The following is a 20,653-nucleotide window of genomic DNA, read 5'->3' as shown; positions in this document are numbered from 1 at the left end:
TGAAGAACGCGAAACAAGTTAGTTGAAAAATGTACATAACATTGAAACAGACATACGTAGTTTACACTGATGTCCCTGGTATCCAGGTTTACATCTGTAACAGGCTCCAGTCTCTGAGTGACAGTATCGACAGTTTGTATCATCACAAGGAATGAAACAGTTAAGTCCGTAGTAACCGGGTACAGGACAACCTTTGTAGAATTGGGAGGTAAGTCTTATAAAACACAATCAAATTCTTAGAAACTAATCACAGGATACTCCTAGAAAAATATTTGCAGAGTAAAATACTGTTTGAATTAACAATGAAATATAAATATATAATGTGAGGATAAATAGTATGGATTATGAGACAATGAAATATTACACAATTAAATGTTTATCTATTAAATATTAAAACCCGAGAATCGTACACGCCAATTATATAGACTACAGAATAATTTTATCATAATACAAAGTTTAAAACAACTATATTTCATTATAAGGCTTTATTAATATTTTAGATAAAGTTAGACATTCCAAAATCTGAATACCCATCCATCGTTATCACCATCCATATGTTCAACCCACGATGATATCTTTACGAGCTTTTTCTGTGTACAAAAGATACATAGAGGATATCTATATTGGGTGTTTTGATATTTGGTTTATCCAACGAGTTGATATGGTGTATTTATTCGCGAGGCTTGCCGATAAACCAAAATCTCAAAATACGCCATTATAGATGTTGTATTTATCTCATACGTCTTCTTTTCACTTAATTTGGAGGTGATCCCCAGTATTGTAGAACCAGATGATTGAATTTGTTTTGAATCCGTGGCTCAGACTTCCTTACGCAGAAAGAAATAGTGCGCATATAATCCATTCATTATCGAAAGCCGTGGGGTACCCCCACATTATCATTATTTTAATCCCTATATAAAATACCGAAATTATAATCTCTTCCAAAAATAAAAATGTAGTGGATTTTCATGCGGGCGACCCGGGTTCAATCCCCAGATTACTCGAATATTTTTTTCCCACTTGATAACAAATGAAGAATTTAAAGTTATCTACTGGACACGGAAAGAACGGAAGACCTTCTTGTTGCCATGGCAACAAGTTTCTAGTTATCATTATTATTATTTTTTTTACCAAATTTTGTGCAGGAGTTTTCTCCAAAAACTGTAAAGTCGTTTTCAGTGAAACTTTCGGGAAAAATGCATTATATTATGAACTTTGTTTATCACAAAAAAAAAAAATTGGGAAAATTCCATTTCGGTTCCAAGTTATGGACAATTTCCTGATTTTCAAATGGAACTTTGTCCGCGAGTGATTTACAGGAAGTGCTAAAGATATGAACTGGAGATTTATTAGAGATGATAGAACATGACTTATAGATTTGCAGAATCACTACTTCGTACGTTGTCATCACTTCCGGTCGCTACCGGAAGAGAATTTGAAAAATGGATTTTTTCAACTTTTTTGTTTCTGAATGTTTTTCTTTGATAAAGGTGAGATAAATAGAAATTTTTTATAGAATGCTGAATATGATATTTGTTTTTAAATTAATCAAACCAAACTCTGGATATTCGTAATTTTCATTTGGAAGCGAGGTCCTCGCTAACCTAATGGTTAGCGTAGTGGATTTTCATACGGGCGACCAGGGTTCAATCCCCAGATTACTCGAATATTTTTTCCCACTTTTTACAGCTTAAAAATTAGATTTCATTCTTCAAATGATGTCTTGTAATTGTTCCGTGCGTTATTTCGATATTTTCTCAATATCAACATTTTATAATCCTTCATGCATGCAGAACTATGTACAGGGAATGCATAACGTACATGTAAAACAGGTACATTTGTTATGAGTGAAGAAAAAACTTTTCAATCTGCTTAATACTACAAATCATTAATTTTCTCATATTTTCTTTCCTCGGGACAAAGGAGTAACTGAGATTGTATAACGGTTATATATATTTTGATATCAATTCAATTTGTTTTCCCCTATTTCTTTATCTATATACTTTATAAGTGGCACATACATATGTACTTCTAGATGCATTCAAATTAATATCGATAGTATTAATACTGTCATTTTCTTATTGAAGCAACGGTCTTCACTAGCGCAATGGTTAGCGTGTTCGATTTTCACGTGAACGACCCGGGTTCAATCCCCAATCCTTTTCATCAACAAACCACCGTCTTTATAATTCGAAGATGCATTTCAATCTGACTCTTTCACCAAATAATTTCTTATATCATTAAAAACTTCAAAGTGGCTTAACATTTTAAATTTCAGTGACATACGCGTTTTACACTCCTCTCCATAGAATCCGACGTCACATCCGTTTGTGCAGGTTCCATCAACATGGTTACACGTCATTCCGTCACTACAGCTACCACAGGTCTCCTTACAGAGGTCTCCGTAATACTGAGGACTGCAAGCTACGAATGAAATACATCATGGAATAACAAAAGACAACCTGAACAACGCGAAACAAGTTAGTTGAAAAATGTACATAACACTGAAACAGACATACGTAGTTTACACTGATGTCCCTGGTATCCAGGTTTACATCTGTAACAGGCCCCAATCTCTGAGTGACAGTATCGACAGTTTGTATCATCACAAGGAATGGAACAGTTAAGTCCGTAGTAACCGGGTACAGGACAACCTATGTAGAATTGGGAGGTTAGTCTTATAAAACACAATCAAATTCTTAGAAACTAATCACAGGATACTCCTAGAAAAATATTTGCAGAGTAAAATACTGTTTGAATTAACAATGAAATATATAATGTGAGGATAAATAGTATGGATTATGAGACAATGAAATATTACACAATTAAATGTTTATCTTTTAAATATCAAAACCCGAGAATCGTACACGGCAATTATATAGACTACAGAATAATTTTATCATAATACAAAGTTTAAAACAACTATATTTCATTGTAAGGCTTTATTAATATTTTAGATAAAGTTAGACATTTTAAAATCTGAATACCCATCCATCGTTATCACCATCCATAGATTCAACCCACGATGATATCTTTACGAGCTTTTTCTGTGTACAAAAGATACATAGAGGATATCTATATTGCGTGTTCTGATATTTGGTTTATCCAACGAGTTGATATGGTGTATTTATTCGCGAGGCTTGCCGATAAACCAAAATCTCAAAATACGCCATTATAGATGTTGTATTTATCTCATACGCCTTTATTTCACTTAATTTGGAGATGATCCCCAGTATTGTAGAACCAGATGATTGAATTTGTTTTGAATCCGTGGCTCAGACTTCCTTACGCAGGAAAAAATAGTGCGCATATAATCCATTCGTTATGGAAAGCCGTGGGGTACCCCCACATTATCATTATTTTTCCCTATATAAAATACCGAAATTGTAATCTCTTCCAAAAATAAAAATGTAGTGGATTTCCATGCGGGCGACCCGGGTTCAATCCCCAGATTACTCGAATATTTTTTCTCACTTGATAACAAATGAAGAATTTAGAGTTATCTACTGGACACGGAAAGAACGGAAGACCTTCTTGTTGCTATGGCAACAAGTTTCTAGTTATCATTATTATTTTTTTTTTTACCAAATTTTGTGCAGCAGTTTTCTCGAAAACTGTAAAGTGGTTTTCAGTGGAACTTTCAGGAAAAATGCATTATATTATGAACTTTGTTTATCAAAAAAAAAAAATTGGGGAAATTCCATTTCGGTTCCAAGTTATGGACAATTTCCTGATTTTCAAATGGAACTTTGTCCGCGAGTGATCTACAGGAAGGGCTAAAGATATGAAATGGAGACTTATTAGAGATGATAGAACATGACTTATAGATTTGCAGAATCACTATTTCGTATGTCGTCATCACCTCCGGTCGCTACCGGTAGAGAATTTGAAAAATGGATTTTTTCAACTTTTTTGTTTCTTAATGTTTTTCTTTGATAAAGGTAAGATAAATAAGGATTCTTTATAGAATGCTGAATATGATATTTGTTTTTAAATTGATCAAACCACACTCTAGATATTCGTAATTTTCATTTGGAAGCGAGGTCCTCGCTAGCCTACTGGTTAGCGTAGATGAATTTCATGCGGGTTCAATCCCCAGATTACTCAAATATTTTTCCCCCACTTTTTACAGCTTAAAAATGAGATTTCATTCTTCAAATGATCTCTTGTATTTGTTCCGTGCGTTATTTCGATATTTTCTCAATATCAACATTTTATAATCCTTCATGCATGCAGAACTATGTACATGGAATGCATAACGTACATGTAATACATGTACATTTGTTATGAGTGAAGAAAAAACTTTTCAATCTGCTTAATACTACAAATCATTAATTTTCTCATATTTTATTTCCTCGGGACAAAGGAGTAACTGAGATTGTATAACGGTTATATATATTTTGATATCAATTCAATTTGTTTTCCCTATTTCTTTATCTATATACTTTATAAGTGGAACATACATATGTACTTCTACATGCATTCAAATTAATATCGATAGTATTAATACTGTCATTTTCTTATTGAAGCAACGGTCTTCACTAACACAATGGTTAGCGTGTTCGATTTTCATGTGGACGACCCGGGTTCAATCCCCGATCCTTTTCATCAACAAACCACCGTCTTTATAATTCGAAGATGCATTTTAATCTGACTCTTTCACCAAATAATTTCTTATATCATTTAAAACTTCAAAGTGGCTTAACATTTTAAATTTCAGTGACATACGCGTTTTACACTCCTCTCCATAGAATCCGACGTCACATCCGGTTGTGCAGGTTCCATCAACATGGTTACACGTCATTCCGTCACTACAGCTACCACAGGTCTCCTTACATAGTTCTCCGTAATACTGAGGACTGCAAGCTACGAATGAAATACCTCATGGAATAACAAAGGACAATCGTGAAGAACGCGAAACAAGTTAGTTGAAAAATGTACATAACACTGAAATAGACATACGTAGTTTACACTGGTGTCCCTGGTATCCAGGTTTACATCTGAAACAGGCTCCAGTCTCTGAGTGACAGTATCGACAGTTTGTATCATCACAAGGAATGGAACAGTTAAGTCCGTAGTAACCGGGTACAGGACAACCTTTGTAGAATTGGGAGGTAAGTCTTATAAAACACAATCAAATTCTTAGAAACTAATCACAGGATACTCCTAGAAAAATATTTGCAGAGTAAAATACTGTTTGAATTAACAATGAAATATAAATATATAATGTGAGGATAAATAGTATGGATTATGAGACAATGAAATATTACACAATTAAATGTTTATCTTTTAAATATCAAAACCCGAGAATCGTACACGGCAATTATATAGACTACAGAATAATTTTATCATAATACAAAGTTTAAAACAACTATATTTCATTGTAAGGCTTTATTAATATTTTAGATAAAGTTAGACATTCCAAAATCTGAATACCCATCCATCGTTATCACCATCCATAGATTCAACCCACGATGATATCTTTACGAGCTTTTTCTGTGTACAAAAGATACATAGAGGATATCTATATTGCGTGTTCTGATATTTGGTTTATCCAACGAGTTGATATGGTGTATTTATTCGCCAGGCTTGCCGATAAACCAAAATCTCAAAATACGCCATTATAGATGTTGTATTTATCTCATACGCCTTTATTTCACTTAATTTGGAGATGATCCCCAGTATTGTAGAACCAGATGATTGAATTTGTTTTGAATCCGTGGCTCAGACTTCCTTACGCAGGAAAAAATAGTGCGCATATAATCCATTCATTATGGAAAGCCGTGGGGTACCCCCACATTATCATTATTTTTCCCTATATAAAATACCGAAATTGTAATCTCTTCCAAAAATAAAAATGTAGTGGATTTTCATGCGGGCGACCCGGGTTCAATCCCAAGATTACTCGAATATTTTTTCTCACTTGATAACAAATGAAGAATTTAAAGTTATCTACTGGACACGGAAAGAACGGAAGACCTTCTTGTTGCTATGGCAATACGTTTCTAGTTATCATTATTATTTTTTTTTTTACCAAATTTTGTGCAGCAGTTTTCTCGAAAACTGTAAAGTGGTTTTCAGTGGAACTTTCAGGAAAAATGCATTATATTATGAACTTTGTTTATCAAAAAAAAAAAAATTGGGGAAATTCCATTTCGGTTCCAAGTTATGGACAATTTCCTGATTTTCAAATGGAACTTTGTCCGCGAGTGATCTACAGGAAGGGCTAAAGATATGAAATGGAGACTTATTAGAGATGATAGAACATGACTTATAGATTTGCAGAATCACTATTTCGTATGTCGTCATCACCTCCGGTCGCTACCGGTAGAGAATTTGAAAAATGGATTTTTTCAACTTTTTTGTTTCTTAATGTTTTTCTTTGATAAAGGTAAGATAAATAAGGATTCTTTATAGAATGCTGAATATGATATTTGTTTTTAAATTGATCAAACCACACTCTAGATATTCGTAATTTTCATTTGGAAGCGAGGTCCTCGCTAGCCTACTGGTTAGCGTAGTGGATTTTCATGCGGGTTCAATCCCCAGATTACTCAAATATTTTTTCCCCACTTTTTACAGCTTAAAAATGAGATTTCATTCTTCAAATGATCTCTTGTATTTGTTCCGTGCGTTATTTCGATATTTTCTCAATATCAACATTTTATAATCCTTCATGCATGCAGAACTATGTACAGGGAATGCATAACGTACATGTAATACATGTACATTTGTTATGAGTGAAGAAAAAACTTTCCAATCTGCTTAATACTACAAATCATTAATTTTCTCATATTTTATTTCCTCGGGACAAACGAGTAACTGAGATTGTATAACGGTTATATATATTTTGATATCAATTCAATTTGTTTTCCCTATTTCTTTATCTATATACTTTATAAGTGGAACATACATATGTACTTCTACATGCATTCAAATTAATATCGATAGTATTAATACTGTCATTTTCTTATTGAAGCAACGGTCTTCACTAACACAATGGTTAGCGTGTTCGATTTTCATGTGGACGACCCGGGTTCAATCCCCGATCCTTTTCATCAACAAACCACCGTCTTTATAATTCGAAGATGCATTTTAATCTGACTCTTTCACCAAATAATTTCTTATATCATTAAAAACTTCAAAGTGGCTTAACATTTTAAATTTCAGTGACATACGCGTTTTACACTCCTCTCCATAGAATCCGACGTCACATCCATTTGTGCAGGTTCCATCAACATGGTTACACGTCATTCCGTCACTACAGCTACCACAGGTCTCCTTACATAGTTCTCCGTAATACTGAGGACTGCAAGCTACGAATGAAATACCTCATGGAATAACAAAGGACAATCGTGAAGAACGCGAAACAAGTTAGTTGAAAAATGTACATAACACTGAAATAGACATACGTAGTTTACACTGGTGTCCCTGGTATCCAGGTTTACATCTGAAACAGGCTCCAGTCTCTGAGTGACAGTATCGACAGTTTGTATCATCACAAGGAATGGAACAGTTAAGTCCGTAGTAACCGGGTACAGGACAACCTTTGTAGAATTGGGAGGTAAGTCTTATAAAACACAATCAAATTCTTAGAAACTAATCACAGGATACTCCTAGAAAAATATTTGCAGAGTAAAATACTGTTTGAATTAACAATGAAATATAAATATATAATGTGAGGATAAATAGTATGGATTATGAGACAATGAAATATTACACAATTAAATGTTTATCTATTAAATATTAAAACCCGAGAATCGTACACGGCAATTATATAGACTACAGACTAATTTTATCATAATACAAAGTTTAAAACAACTATATTTCATTGTAAAGCTTTATTAATATTTTAGATAAAGTTAGACATTCCAAAATCTGAATACCCATCCATCGTTATCACCATCCATAGATTCAATCCACGATGATATCTTTACGAACTTTTTCTGTGTACAAAAGATACATAGAGGATATCTATATTGGGTGTTTTGATATTTGGTTTATCCAACGAGTTGATATGGTGTATTTATTCGCGAGGCTTGCCGATAAACCAAAATCTCAAAATACGCCATTAAAGATGTTGTATTTATCTCATACGTCTTCTTTTCACTTAATTTGGAGATGATTCCCAGTATTGTAGAACCAGATGATTGAATTTGTTTTGAATCCGTGGCTCAGACTTCCTTACGCAGGAAAAAATAGTGCGCATATAATCCATTCATTATGGAAAGCCGTGGGGAACCCCCACATTATCATTATTTTTCCCTATATAAAATACCGAAATTGTAATCTCTTCCAAAAATAAAAATGTAGTGGATTTTCATGCGGGTGACCCGGGTTCAATCCCAAGATTACTCGAATATTTTTTCCCACTTGATAACAAATGAAGAATTTAAAGTTATCTACTGGACACGGAAAGAACGGAAGACCTTCTTGTTGCTATGGCAACAAGTTTCTAGTTATCACTATTATTATTTTTTTTTACCAAATTTTGTGCAACAGTTTTCTCGAAAACTGTAAAGTGGTTTTCAGTGGAACTTTCAGAAAAAATGCATTATATATTCAACTTTGTTTATCACAAAAAAAATTGGGAAAATTCCATTTCGGTTCCAAGTTATGGACAATTTCCTCATTTTCCAATGGAACTTTGTCCGCGATTGATCTACAGGAAGGGCTAAAGATATGAACTGAAGACTTATTAGAGATGATAGAACATGACTTATAGATTTGCAGAATCACTATTTTGTACGTCATCATCACTTCCGGTCGCTACCGGAAGAGAATTTGAAAAATGGATTATTTCAACTTTTTTGTTTCTTAATGTTTTTCTTTGATAAAGGTGAGATAAATAGAGATTCTTTATAGAATGCTGAATATGATATTTGTTTTTAAATTGATCAAACCAAACTCTAGATATTCGTAATTTTCGTTTTGAAGCGAGGTCCTCGCTAGCCTACTGGTTAGCGTAGTGGATTTTCATGCGGGCGACCCAGGTTCAATCCCCAGATTACTCAAATATTTTTTTCCCACTTTTTACAGCTTAAAAATGAGATTTCATTCTTCAAATGATCTCTTGTATTTGTTCCGTGCGTTATTTCGATATTTTCTCAATATCAACATTTTATAATCCTTCATGCATGCAGAACTATGTACAGGGAATGCATAACGTACATGTAATACATGTACATTTGTTATGAGTGAAGAAAAAACTTTTCAATCTGCTTAATACTACAAATCATTAATTTTCTCATATTTTATTTCCTCGGGACAAAGGAGTAACTGAGATTGTATAACGGTTATATATATTTTGATATCAATTCAATTTGTTTTCCCTATTTCTTTATCTATATACTTTATAAGTGGAACATACATATGTACTTCTACATGCATTCAAATTGATATCGATACTATTAATACTGTCATTTTCTTATTGAAGCAACGATCTTCACTAGCGCAATGGTTAGCGTGTTCGATTTTCACGTGGACGACCCGGGTTCAATCCCCGATCCTTTTCATCAACAAACCACCGTCTTTATAATTCGAAGATGCATTTTAATCTGACTCTTTCACCAAATAATTTCTTATATCATTAAAAACTTCAAAGTGGCTTAACATTTTAAATTTCAGTGACATACGCGTTTTACACTCCTCTCCATAGAATCCGACGTCACATCCGTTTGTGCAGGTTCCATCAACATGGTTACACGTCATTCCGTCACTACAGCTACCACAGGTCTCCTTACATAGTTCTCCGTAATACTGAGGACTGCAAGCTACGAATGAAATACCTCATGGAATAACAAAGGACAATCTTGAAGAACGCGAAACAAGTTAGTTGAAAAATGTACATAACACTGAAACAGACATACGTAGTTTACACTGATGTCCCTGGTATCCAGGTTTACATCTGTAACAGGCTCCAGTCTCTGAGTGACAGTATCGACAGTTTGTATCATCACAAGGAATGGAACAGTTAAGTCCGTGGTAACCGGGTACAGGACAACCTTTGTAGAATTGGGAGGTAAGTCTTATAAAACACAATCAAATTCTTAGAAACTAATCACAGGATACTCCTAGAAAAATATTTGCAGAGTAAAATACTGTTTGAATTAACAATGAAATATAAATATATAATGTGAGGATAAATAGTATGGATTATGAGACAATGAAATATTACACAATTAAATGTTTATCTATTAAATATTAAAACCCGAGAATCGTACACGGCAATTATATAGACTACAGACTAATTTTATCATAATACAAAGTTTAAAACAACTATATTTCATTGTAAGGCTTTATTAATATTTTAGATAAAGTTAGACATTCCAAAATCTGAATACCCATCCATCGTTATCACCATTCACAGATTCACCCCGCGATGATATCTTTACGAGCTTTTTCTGTGTACAAAAGATACATAGAGGATATCTATATTGCGTGTTTTGATAGTTGGTTTATCCAACGAGTTGATATGGTGTATTTATTCGCGAGGCTTGCCGATAAACCAAAATCTCAAAATACGCCATTAAAGATGTTGTATTTATCTCATACGTCTTCTTTTCACTTAATTTGGAGATGATTCCCAGTATTGTAGAACCAGATGATTGAATTCGTTTTGAATCCGTGGCTCAGACTTCCTTACGCAGGAAAAAATAGTGCGCATATAATCCATTCATTATGGAAAGCCGTGGGGTACCCCCACATTATCATTATTTTTCCCTATATAAAATACCGAAATTGTAATCTCTTCCAAAAATAAAAATGTAGATCCTTTTCATCAACAAACCACCGTCTTTATAATTCGAAGATGCATTTTAATCTGACTCTTTCACCAAATAATTTCTTATATCATTAAAAACTTCAAAGTGGCTTAACATTTTAAATTTCAGTGACATACGCGTTTTACACTCCTCTCCATAGAATCCGACGTCACATCCGTTTGTGCAGGTTCCATCAACATGGTTACACGTCATTCCGTCACTACAGCTACCACAGGTCTCCTTACATAGTTCTCCGTAATACTGAGGACTGCAAGCTACGAATGAAATACATCATGGAATAACAAAGGACAATCCTGAAGAACGCGAAACAAGTTAGTTGAAAAATGTACATAACACTGAAATAGACATACGTAGTTTACACTGATGTCCCTGGTATCCAGGTTTACATCTGAAACAGGCTCCAGTCTCTGAGTGACAGTATCGACAGTTTGTATCATCACAAGGAATGGAACAGTTAAGTCCGTAGTAACCGGGTACAGGACAACCTTTGTAGAATTGGGAGGTAAGTCTTATAAAACACAATCAAATTCTAGAAACTAATCACAGGATACTCCTAGAAAAATATTTGCAGAGTAAAATACTGTTTGAATTAACAATGAAATATAAATATATAATGTGAGGATAAATAGTATGGATTATGAGACAATGAAATATTACACAATTAAATGTTTATCTATTAAATATTAAAACCCGATAATCGTACACGGCAATTATATAGACTACAGACTAATTTTATCATAATACAAAGTTTAAAACAACTATATTTCATTGTAAGGCTTTATTAATATTTTAGATAAAGTTAGACATTCCAAAATCTGAATACCCATCCATCGTTATCACCATCCATAGATTAACCCCACGATGATATCTTTACGAGCTTTTTCTGTGTACAAAAGATACATAGAGGATATCTATATTGGGTGTTTTGATATTTGGTTTATCCAACGAGTTGATATGGTGTATTTATTCGCGAGGCTTGCCGATAAACCAAAATCTCAAAATACGCCATTATAGATGTTGTATTTATCTCATACGTCTTCTTTTCACTTAATTTGGAGATGATTCCCAGTATTGTAGAACCAGATGATTGAATTCGTTTTGAATCCGTGGCTCAGACTTCCTTACGCAGGAAAAAATAGTGCGCATATAATCCATTCATTATGGAAAGCCGTGGGGTACCCCCACATTATCATTATTTTTCCCTATATAAAATACCGAAATTGTAATCTCTTCCAAAAATAAAAATGTAGTGGATTTTCATGCGGGCGACCCGGGTTCAATCCCCAGATTACTCGAATATTTTTTCCCACTTGATAACAAATGAAGAATTTAAAGTTATCTACTGGACACGGAAAGAACGGAAGACCTTCTTGTTGCTATGGCAACAAGTTTCTAGTTATCATTATTATTATATTTTTTTTTTACCAAATTTTGTGCAACAGTTTTCTCGAAAACTGTAAAGTGGTTTTCAGTGGAACTTTCAGTAAAAATGCATTATATAATCAACTTTGTTTATCACAAAAAAAATTGGGAAAATTCCATTTCGGTTCCAAGTTATGGACAATTTCCTCATTTTACAATAGAACTTTGTCCGCGAGTGATCTACAGAAAGGGCTACAGATATGAACTGGAGACTTATTAGAGATGATAGAACATGACTTATAGATTTGCAGAATCACTATTTCGTACGTCGTCATCACCTCCGGTCGCTACCGGAAGAGAATTTGAAAAATGGATTTTTTCAACTTTTTTGTTTCTTAATGTTTTTCTTTGATAAAGGTAAGATAAATAGAGATTCTTTATAGAATGCTGAATATGATATTTGTTTTTAAATTGATCAAACCAAACTCTAGATATTCGTAATTTCATTTTGAAGCGAGGTCCTCGCTAGCCTACTGGTTAGCGTAGTGGATTTTCATGCGGGTTCAATCCCCAGATTACTCAAATATTTTTTTCCCACTTTTTACAGCTTAAAAATGAGATTTCATTCTTCAAATGATCTCTTGTATTTGTTCCGTGCGTTATTTCGATATGTTCTCAATATCAACATTTTATAATCCTTCATGCATGAAGAACTATGAACAGGGAATGCATAATGTACATGTAATACATGTACATTTGTTATGAGTGAAGAAAAAACTTTTCAATCTGCTTAATACTACAAATCATTAATTTTCTCATATTTTATTTCCTCGGGACAAAGGAGTAACTGAGATTGTATAACGGTTATATATATTTTGATATCAATTCAATTTGTTTTCCCTATTTCTTTATCTATATACTTTATAACTGGAACATACATATGTACTTCTAAATGCATTCAAATTAATATCGATAGTATTAATACTGTCATTTTCTTATTAAAGCAACGGTCTTCACTAACGCAATGGTTAGCGTGTTCGATTTTCACGTGGACGACCCGGGTTCAATCCCCGATCCTTTTCATCAACAAACCACCGTCTTTATAATTCGAAGATGCATTTTAATCTGACTCTTTCACCAAATAATTTCTTATATCATTAAAAACTTCAAAGTGGCTTAACATTTTAAATTTCAGTGACATACGCGTTTTACACTCCTCTCCATAGAATCCGACGTCACATCCGTTTGTGCAGGTTCCATCAACATGGTTACACGTCATTCCGTCACTACAGCTACCACAGGTCTCCTTACATAGTTCTCCGTAATACTGAGGACTGCAAGCTACGAATGAAATACATCATGGAATAGGAAAGGACAATCGTGAAGAACGCGAAAAAAGTTAGTTGAAAAATGTACATAACACTGAAATAGACATACGTAGTTTACACTGGTGTCCCTGGTATCCAGGTTTACATCTGTAACAGGCTCCAGTCTCTGAGTGACAGTATCGACAGTTTGTATCATCACAAGGAATGGAACAGTTAAGTCCGTAGTAACCGGGTACAGGACAACCTTTGTAGAATTGGGAGGTAAGTCTTATAAAACACAATCAAATTCTTAGAAACTAATCACAGGATACTCCTAGAAAAATATTTGCAGAGTAAAATACTGTTTGAATTAACAATGAAATATAAATATATAATGTGAGGATAAATAGTATGGATTATGAGACAATGAAATATTACACAATTAAATGTTTATCTATTAAATATTAAAACCCGAGAATCGTACACGGCAATTATATAGACTACAGACTAATTTTATCATAATACAAAGTTTAAAACAACTATATTTCATTGTAAGGCTTTATTAATATTTTAGATAAAGTTAGACATTCCAAAATCTGAATACCCATCCATCGTTATCACCATCCATAGATTCAACCCACGATGATATCTTTACGAGCTTTTTCTGTGTACAAAAGATACATAGAGGATATCTATATTGCGTGTTTTGATATTTGGTTTATCCAACGAGTTGATATGGTGTATTTATTCGCGAGGCTTGCCGATAAACCAAAATCTCAAAATACGCCATTATTGATGTTGTATTTATCTCATACGTCTTCTTTTCACTTAATTTGGAGATGATCCCCAGTATTGTAGAACCAGATGATTGAATTTGTTTTGAATCCGTGACTAAGACTTCCTTACGCAGGAAAAAATAGTGTGGATATAAGCCATTCATTATGGAAAGCCGTGGGGTACCCCCACATTATCATTATTTTTCCCTATATAAAATACCGAAATTGTAATCTCTTCCAAAAATAAAAATGTAGTGGATTTCCATGCGGGCGACCCGGGTTCAATCCCCAGATTACTCGAATATTTTTTCTCACTTGATAACAAATGAAGAATTTAAAGTTATCTACTGGACACGGAAACAACGGAAGACCTTCTTGTTGCTATGGCAACAAGTTTCTAGTTATCATTATTATTAAATTTTTTTACCAAATTTTGTGCAGCAGTTTTCTCGAAAACTGTAAAGTGGTTTTCAGTGAAACTTTCAAGAAAAATGCATTATATTATGAACTTTGTTTATCACAAAAAAAAATTGGGAAAATTCCATTTCGGTTCCAAGTTATGGACAATTTCCTAATTTTCCAATGGAACTTTGTCCGCGAGTGATCTACAGGAAGGGCTAAAGATATGAACTGGAGACTTATTAGAGATGATAGAACATGACTTATAGATTTGCAGAATCACTATTTCGTACGTCGTCATCACTTCCGGTCGCTACCGGAAGAGAATTTGAAAAATGGATTATTTCAACTTTTTTGTTTCTTAATGTTTTTCTTTGATAAAGGTGAGATAAATAGAGATTCTTTATAGAATGCTGAATATGATATTTGTTTTTAAATTGATCAAACCAAACTCTAGATATTCGTAATTTTCGTTTTGAAGCGAAGTCCTCGCTAGCCTACTGGTTAGCGTAGTGGATTTTCATGCGGGCGACCCAGGTTCAATCCCCAGATTACTCAAATATTTTTTCCCCACTTTTTACAGCTTAAAAATGAGATTTCATTCTTCAAATGATCTCTTGTATTTGTTCCGTGCGTTATTTCGATATTTTCTCAATATCAACATTTTATAATCCTTCATGCATGCAGAACTATGTACAGGGAATGCATAACGTACATGTAATACATGTACATTTGTTATGAGTGAAGAAAAAACTTTTCAATCTGCTTAATACTACAAATCATTAATTTTCTCATATTTTATTTCCTCGGGACAAAGGAGTAACTGAGATTGTATAACGGTTATATATATTTTGATATCAATTCAATTTGTTTTCCCCTATTTCTTTATCTATATACTTTATAAGTGGAACATACATATGTACTTCTACATGCATTCAAATTGATATCGATACTATTAATACTGTCATTTTCTTATTGAAGCAACGATCTTCACTAGCGCAATGGTTAGCGTGTTCGATTTTCACGTGGACGACCCGGGTTCAATCCCCGATCCTTTTCATCAACAAACCACCGTCTTTATAATTCGAAGATGCATTTTAATCTGACTCTTTCACCAAATAATTTCTTATATCATTAAAAACTTCAAAGTGGCTTAACATTTTAAATTTCAGTGACATACGTGTTTTACACTCCTCTCCATAGAATCCGACGTCACATGCGTTTGTGCAGGTTCCATCAACATGGTTACACGTCATTCCGTCACTACAGCTACCACAGGTCTCCTTACATAGTTCTCCGTAATACTGAGGACTGCAAGCTACGAATGAAATACCTCATGGAATAACAAAGGACAATCCTGAAGAACGCGAAACAAGTTAGTTGAAAAATGTACATAACACTGAAACAGACATACCTAGTTTACACTGATGTCCCTGGTATCCAGGTTTACATCTGTAACAGGCTCCAGTCTCTGAGTGACAGTGTCGACAGTTTGTATCATCACAAGGAATGGAACAGTTAAGTCCGTAGTAACCGGGTACAGGACAACCTTTGTAGAATTGGGAGGTAAGTCTTATAAAACACAATCAAATTCTTAGAAACTAATCACAGGATACTCCTAGAAAAATATTTGCAGAGTAAAATACTGTTTGAATTAACAATGAAATATAAATATATAATGTGAGGATAAATAGTATGGATTATGAGACAATGAAATATTACACAATTAAATGTTTATCTATTAAATATTAAAACCCGAGAATCGTACACGGCAATTATATAGACTACAGAATAATTTTATCATAATACAAAGTTTAAAACAACTATATTTCATTGTAAGGCTTTATTAATATTTTAGATAAAGTTAGACATTCCAAAATCTGAATACCCATCCATCGTTATCACCATCCATAGATTCAACCCACGATGATAACTTTACGACCTTTTTCTGTGTACAAAAAATACATAGAGGATATCTATATTGCGTGTTTTGATATTTGGTTTATCCAACGAGTTGATATGGTGTATTTATTCGCGAGGCTTGCCGATAAACCAAAATCTCAAAATACGCCATTAAAGATGTTGTATTTATCTCATACGTCTTCTTTTCACTTAATTTGGAGATGATCCCCAGTATTGTAGAACCAGATGATTGAATTTGTTTTGAATCCGTGGCTCAGACTTCCTTACGCAGGAAAAAATAGTGCGGATATAATCCATTCATTATGGAAAGCCGTGGGGTACCCCCACATTATCATTATTTTTCCCTATATAAAATACCGAAATTGTAATCTCTTCCAAAAATAAAAATGTAGATCCTTTTCATCAACAAACCACCGTCTTTATAATTCGAAGATGCATTTTAATCTGACTCTTTCACCAAATAATTTCTTATATCATTAAAAACTTCAAAGTGGCTTAACATTTTAAATTTCAGTGACATACGCGTTTTACACTCCTCTCCATAGAATCCGACGTCACATCCGTTTGTGCAGGTTCCATCAACATGGTTACACGTCATTCCGTCACTACAGCTACCACAGGTCTCCTTACATAGTTCTCCGTAATACTGAGGACTGCAAGCTACGAATGAAATACATCATGGAATAGGAAAGGACAATCGTGAAGAACGCGAAAAAAGTTAGTTGAAAAATGTACATAACACTGAAATAGACATACGTAGTTTACACTGGTGTCCCTGGTATCCAGGTTTACATCTGTAACAGGCTCCAGTCTCTGAGTGACAGTATCGACAGTTTGTATCATCACAAGGAATGGAACAGTTAAGTCCGTAGTAACCGGGTACAGGACAACCTTTGTAGAATTGGGAGGTAAGTCTTATAAAACACAATCAAATTCTTAGAAACTAATCACAGGATACTCCTAGAAAAATATTTGCAGAGTAAAATACTGTTTGAATTAACAATGAAATATAAATATATAATGTGAGGATAAATAGTATGGATTATGAGACAATGAAATATTACACAATTAAATGTTTATCTATTAAATATTAAAACCCGAGAATCGTACACGGCAATTATATAGACTACAGACTAATTTTATCATAATACAAAGTTTAAAACAACTATATTTCATTGTAAGGCTTTATTAATATTTTAGATAAAGTTAGACATTCCAAAATCTGAATACCCATCCATCGTTATCACCATCCATAGATTCAACCCACGATGATATCTTTGCGAGCTTTTTCTGTGTACAAAAGATACATAGAGGATATCTATATTGCGTGTTTTGATATTTGGTTTATCCAACGAGTTGATATGGTGTATTTATTCGCGAGGCTTGCCGATAAACCAAAATCTCAAAATACGCCATTATTGATGTTGTATTTATCTCATACGTCTTCTTTTCACTTAATTTGGAGATGATCCCCAGTATTGTAGAACCAGATGATTGAATTTGTTTTGAATCCGTGACTAAGACTTCCTTACGCAGGAAAAAATAGTGTGGATATAAGCCATTCATTATGGAAAGCCGTGGGGTACCCCCACATTATCATTATTTTTCCCTATATAAAATACCGAAATTGTAATCTCTTCCAAAAATAAAAATGTAGTGGATTTCCATGCGGGCGACCCGGGTTCAATCCCCAGATTACTCGAATATTTTTTCTCACTTGATAACAAATGAAGAATTTAAAGTTATCTACTGGACACGGAAACAACGGAATACCTTCTTGTTGCTATGGCAACAAGTTTCTAGTTATCATTATTATTAATTTTTTTTACCAAATTTTGTGCAGGAGTTTTCTCGAAAACTGTAAAGTGGTTTTCAGTGAAACTTTCAAGAAAAATGCATTATATTATGAACTTTGTTTATCACAAAAAAAAATTGGGAAAATTCCATTTCGGTTCCAAGTTATGGACAATTTCCTGATTTTCCAATGGAACTTTGTCCGCGAGTGATCTACAGGAAGGGCTAAAGATATGAACTGGAGACTTATTAGAGATGATAGAACATGACTTATAGATTTGCAGAATCACTATTTCGTACGTCGTCATCACTTCCGCTCGCTACCGGAAGAGAATTTGAAAAATGGATTTTTTCAACTTTTTTCTTTCTTAATGTTTTTCTTTGATAAAGGTGAGATAAATAGAGATTCTTTATAGAATGCTGAATATGATATTTGTTTTTAAATTGATCAAACCAAACTCTAGATATTCGTAATTTTCGTTTTGAAGCGAGGTCCTCGCTAGCCTACTGGTTAGCGTAGTGGATTTTCATGCGGGCGACCCAGGTTCAATCCCCAGATTACTCAATTATTTTTTTCCCACTTTTTACAGCTTAAAAATGAGATTTCATTCTTCAAATGATCTCTTGTATTTGTTCCGTGCGTTATTTCGATATTTTCTCAATATCAGCATTTTATAATCCTTCATGCATGCAGAACTATGTACAGGGAATGCATAACGTACATGTAATACATGTACATTTGTTATGAGTGAAGAAAAAACTTTTCAATCTGCTTAATACTACAAATCATTAATTTTCTCATATTTTATTTCCTCGGGACAAAGGAGTAACTGAGATTGTATAACGGTTATATATATTTTGATATCAATTCAATTTGTTTTCCCCTATTTCTTTATCTATATACTTTATAAGTGGAACATACATATGTACTTCTACATGCATTCAAATTGATATCGATACTATTAATACTGTCATTTTCTTATTGAAGCAACGATCTTCACTAGCGCAATGGTTAGCGTGTTCGATTTTCACGTGGACGACCCGGGTTCAATCCCCGATCCTTTTCATCAACAAACCACCGTCTTTATAATTCGAAGATGCATTTTAATCTGACTCTTTCACCAAATAATTTCTTATATCATTAAAAACTTCAAAGTGGCTTAACATTTTAAATTTCAGTGACATACGTGTTTTACACTCCTCTCCATAGAATCCGACGTCACATGCGTTTGTGCAGGTTCCATCAACATGGTTACACGTCATTCCGTCACTACAGCTACCACAGGTCTCCTTACATAGTTCTCCGTAATACTGAGGACTGCAAGCTACGAATGAAATACCTCATGGAATAACAAAGGACAATCCTGAAGAACGCGAAAAAAGTTAGTTGAAAAATGTACATAACACTGAAACAGACATACGTAGTTTACACTGATGTCCCTGGTATCCAGGTTTACATCTGTAACAGGCTCCAGTCTCTGAGTGACAGTATCGACAGTTTGTATCATCACAAGGAATGGAACAGTTAAGTCCGTAGTAACCGGGTACAGGACAACCTTTGTAGAATTGGGAGGTAAGTCTTATAAAACACAATCAAATTCTTAGAAACTAATCACAGGATACTCCTAGAAAAATATTTGCAGAGTAAAATACTGTTTGAATTAACAATGAAATATAAATATATAATGTGAGGATAAATAGTATGGATTATGAGACAATGAAATATTACACAATTAAATGTTTATCTATTAAATATTAAAACCCGAGAATCGTACACGGCAATTATATAGACTACAGAATAATTTTATCATAATACAAAGTTTAAAACAACTATATTTCATTGTAAGGCTTTATTAATATTTTAGATAAAGTTAGACATTCCAAAATTTGAATACCCATCCATCGTTATCACCATCCATAGATTCAACCCACGATGATATCTTTACGAGCTTTTTCTGTGTACAAAAGATACATAGAGGATATCTATATTGCGTGTTTTGATATTTGGTTTATCCAACGAGTTGATATGGTGTATTTATTCGCGAGGCTTGCCGATAAACCAAAATCTCAAAATACGCCATTAAAGATGTTGTATTTATCTCATACGTCTTCTTTTCACTTAATTTGGAGATGATCCCCAGTATTGTAGAACCAGATGATTGAATTTGTTTTGAATCCGTGGCCAAGACTTCCTTACGCAGGAAAAAATAGTGTGGATATAATCCATTCATTATGGAAAGCCGTGGGGTACCCCCACATTATCATTATTTTTCCCTATATAAAATACCGAAATTTTAATCTCTTCCAA

At 33.7% G+C, this 20,653-nt stretch overlaps 1 protein-coding gene across 1 annotated transcript in view; it reads right to left on the bottom strand.

Annotated features, from left to right (window-relative positions):
* Positions 1-20,653, bottom strand: part of LOC125682840 (multiple epidermal growth factor-like domains protein 6) — a 90,933-nt gene that overhangs the window by 12,982 nt on the left and 57,298 nt on the right. The window contains exons 19-37 of the mRNA XM_056147618.1: positions 19,767-19,901; positions 19,533-19,670; positions 17,308-17,442; positions 17,074-17,211; positions 16,043-16,177; positions 15,809-15,946; positions 13,584-13,718; positions 13,350-13,487; positions 11,135-11,269; positions 10,901-11,038; positions 9,866-10,027; positions 9,636-9,773; positions 7,413-7,547; positions 7,179-7,316; positions 4,963-5,097; positions 4,729-4,866; positions 2,520-2,654; positions 2,287-2,424; positions 57-191 (exon numbers count right to left, since the gene is read on the bottom strand). Of these exons, the coding sequence (XP_056003593.1) occupies positions 57-191; positions 2,287-2,424; positions 2,520-2,654; positions 4,729-4,866; positions 4,963-5,097; positions 7,179-7,316; positions 7,413-7,547; positions 9,636-9,773; positions 9,866-10,027; positions 10,901-11,038; positions 11,135-11,269; positions 13,350-13,487; positions 13,584-13,718; positions 15,809-15,946; positions 16,043-16,177; positions 17,074-17,211; positions 17,308-17,442; positions 19,533-19,670; positions 19,767-19,901 (2,619 nt within the window). The remainder of the gene's footprint in view (positions 1-56; positions 192-2,286; positions 2,425-2,519; positions 2,655-4,728; positions 4,867-4,962; positions 5,098-7,178; positions 7,317-7,412; positions 7,548-9,635; positions 9,774-9,865; positions 10,028-10,900; positions 11,039-11,134; positions 11,270-13,349; positions 13,488-13,583; positions 13,719-15,808; positions 15,947-16,042; positions 16,178-17,073; positions 17,212-17,307; positions 17,443-19,532; positions 19,671-19,766; positions 19,902-20,653) is intronic.

This window comes from Ostrea edulis, chromosome 8 (genome assembly GCF_947568905.1).
Source record: "Ostrea edulis chromosome 8, xbOstEdul1.1, whole genome shotgun sequence".
Taxonomy (NCBI): Eukaryota; Metazoa; Mollusca; class Bivalvia; order Ostreida; family Ostreidae; genus Ostrea; species Ostrea edulis.
The sequence above is the reverse complement of the archived record's forward strand: the minus strand, read 5'-3'. Positions and strand labels throughout refer to the sequence as shown.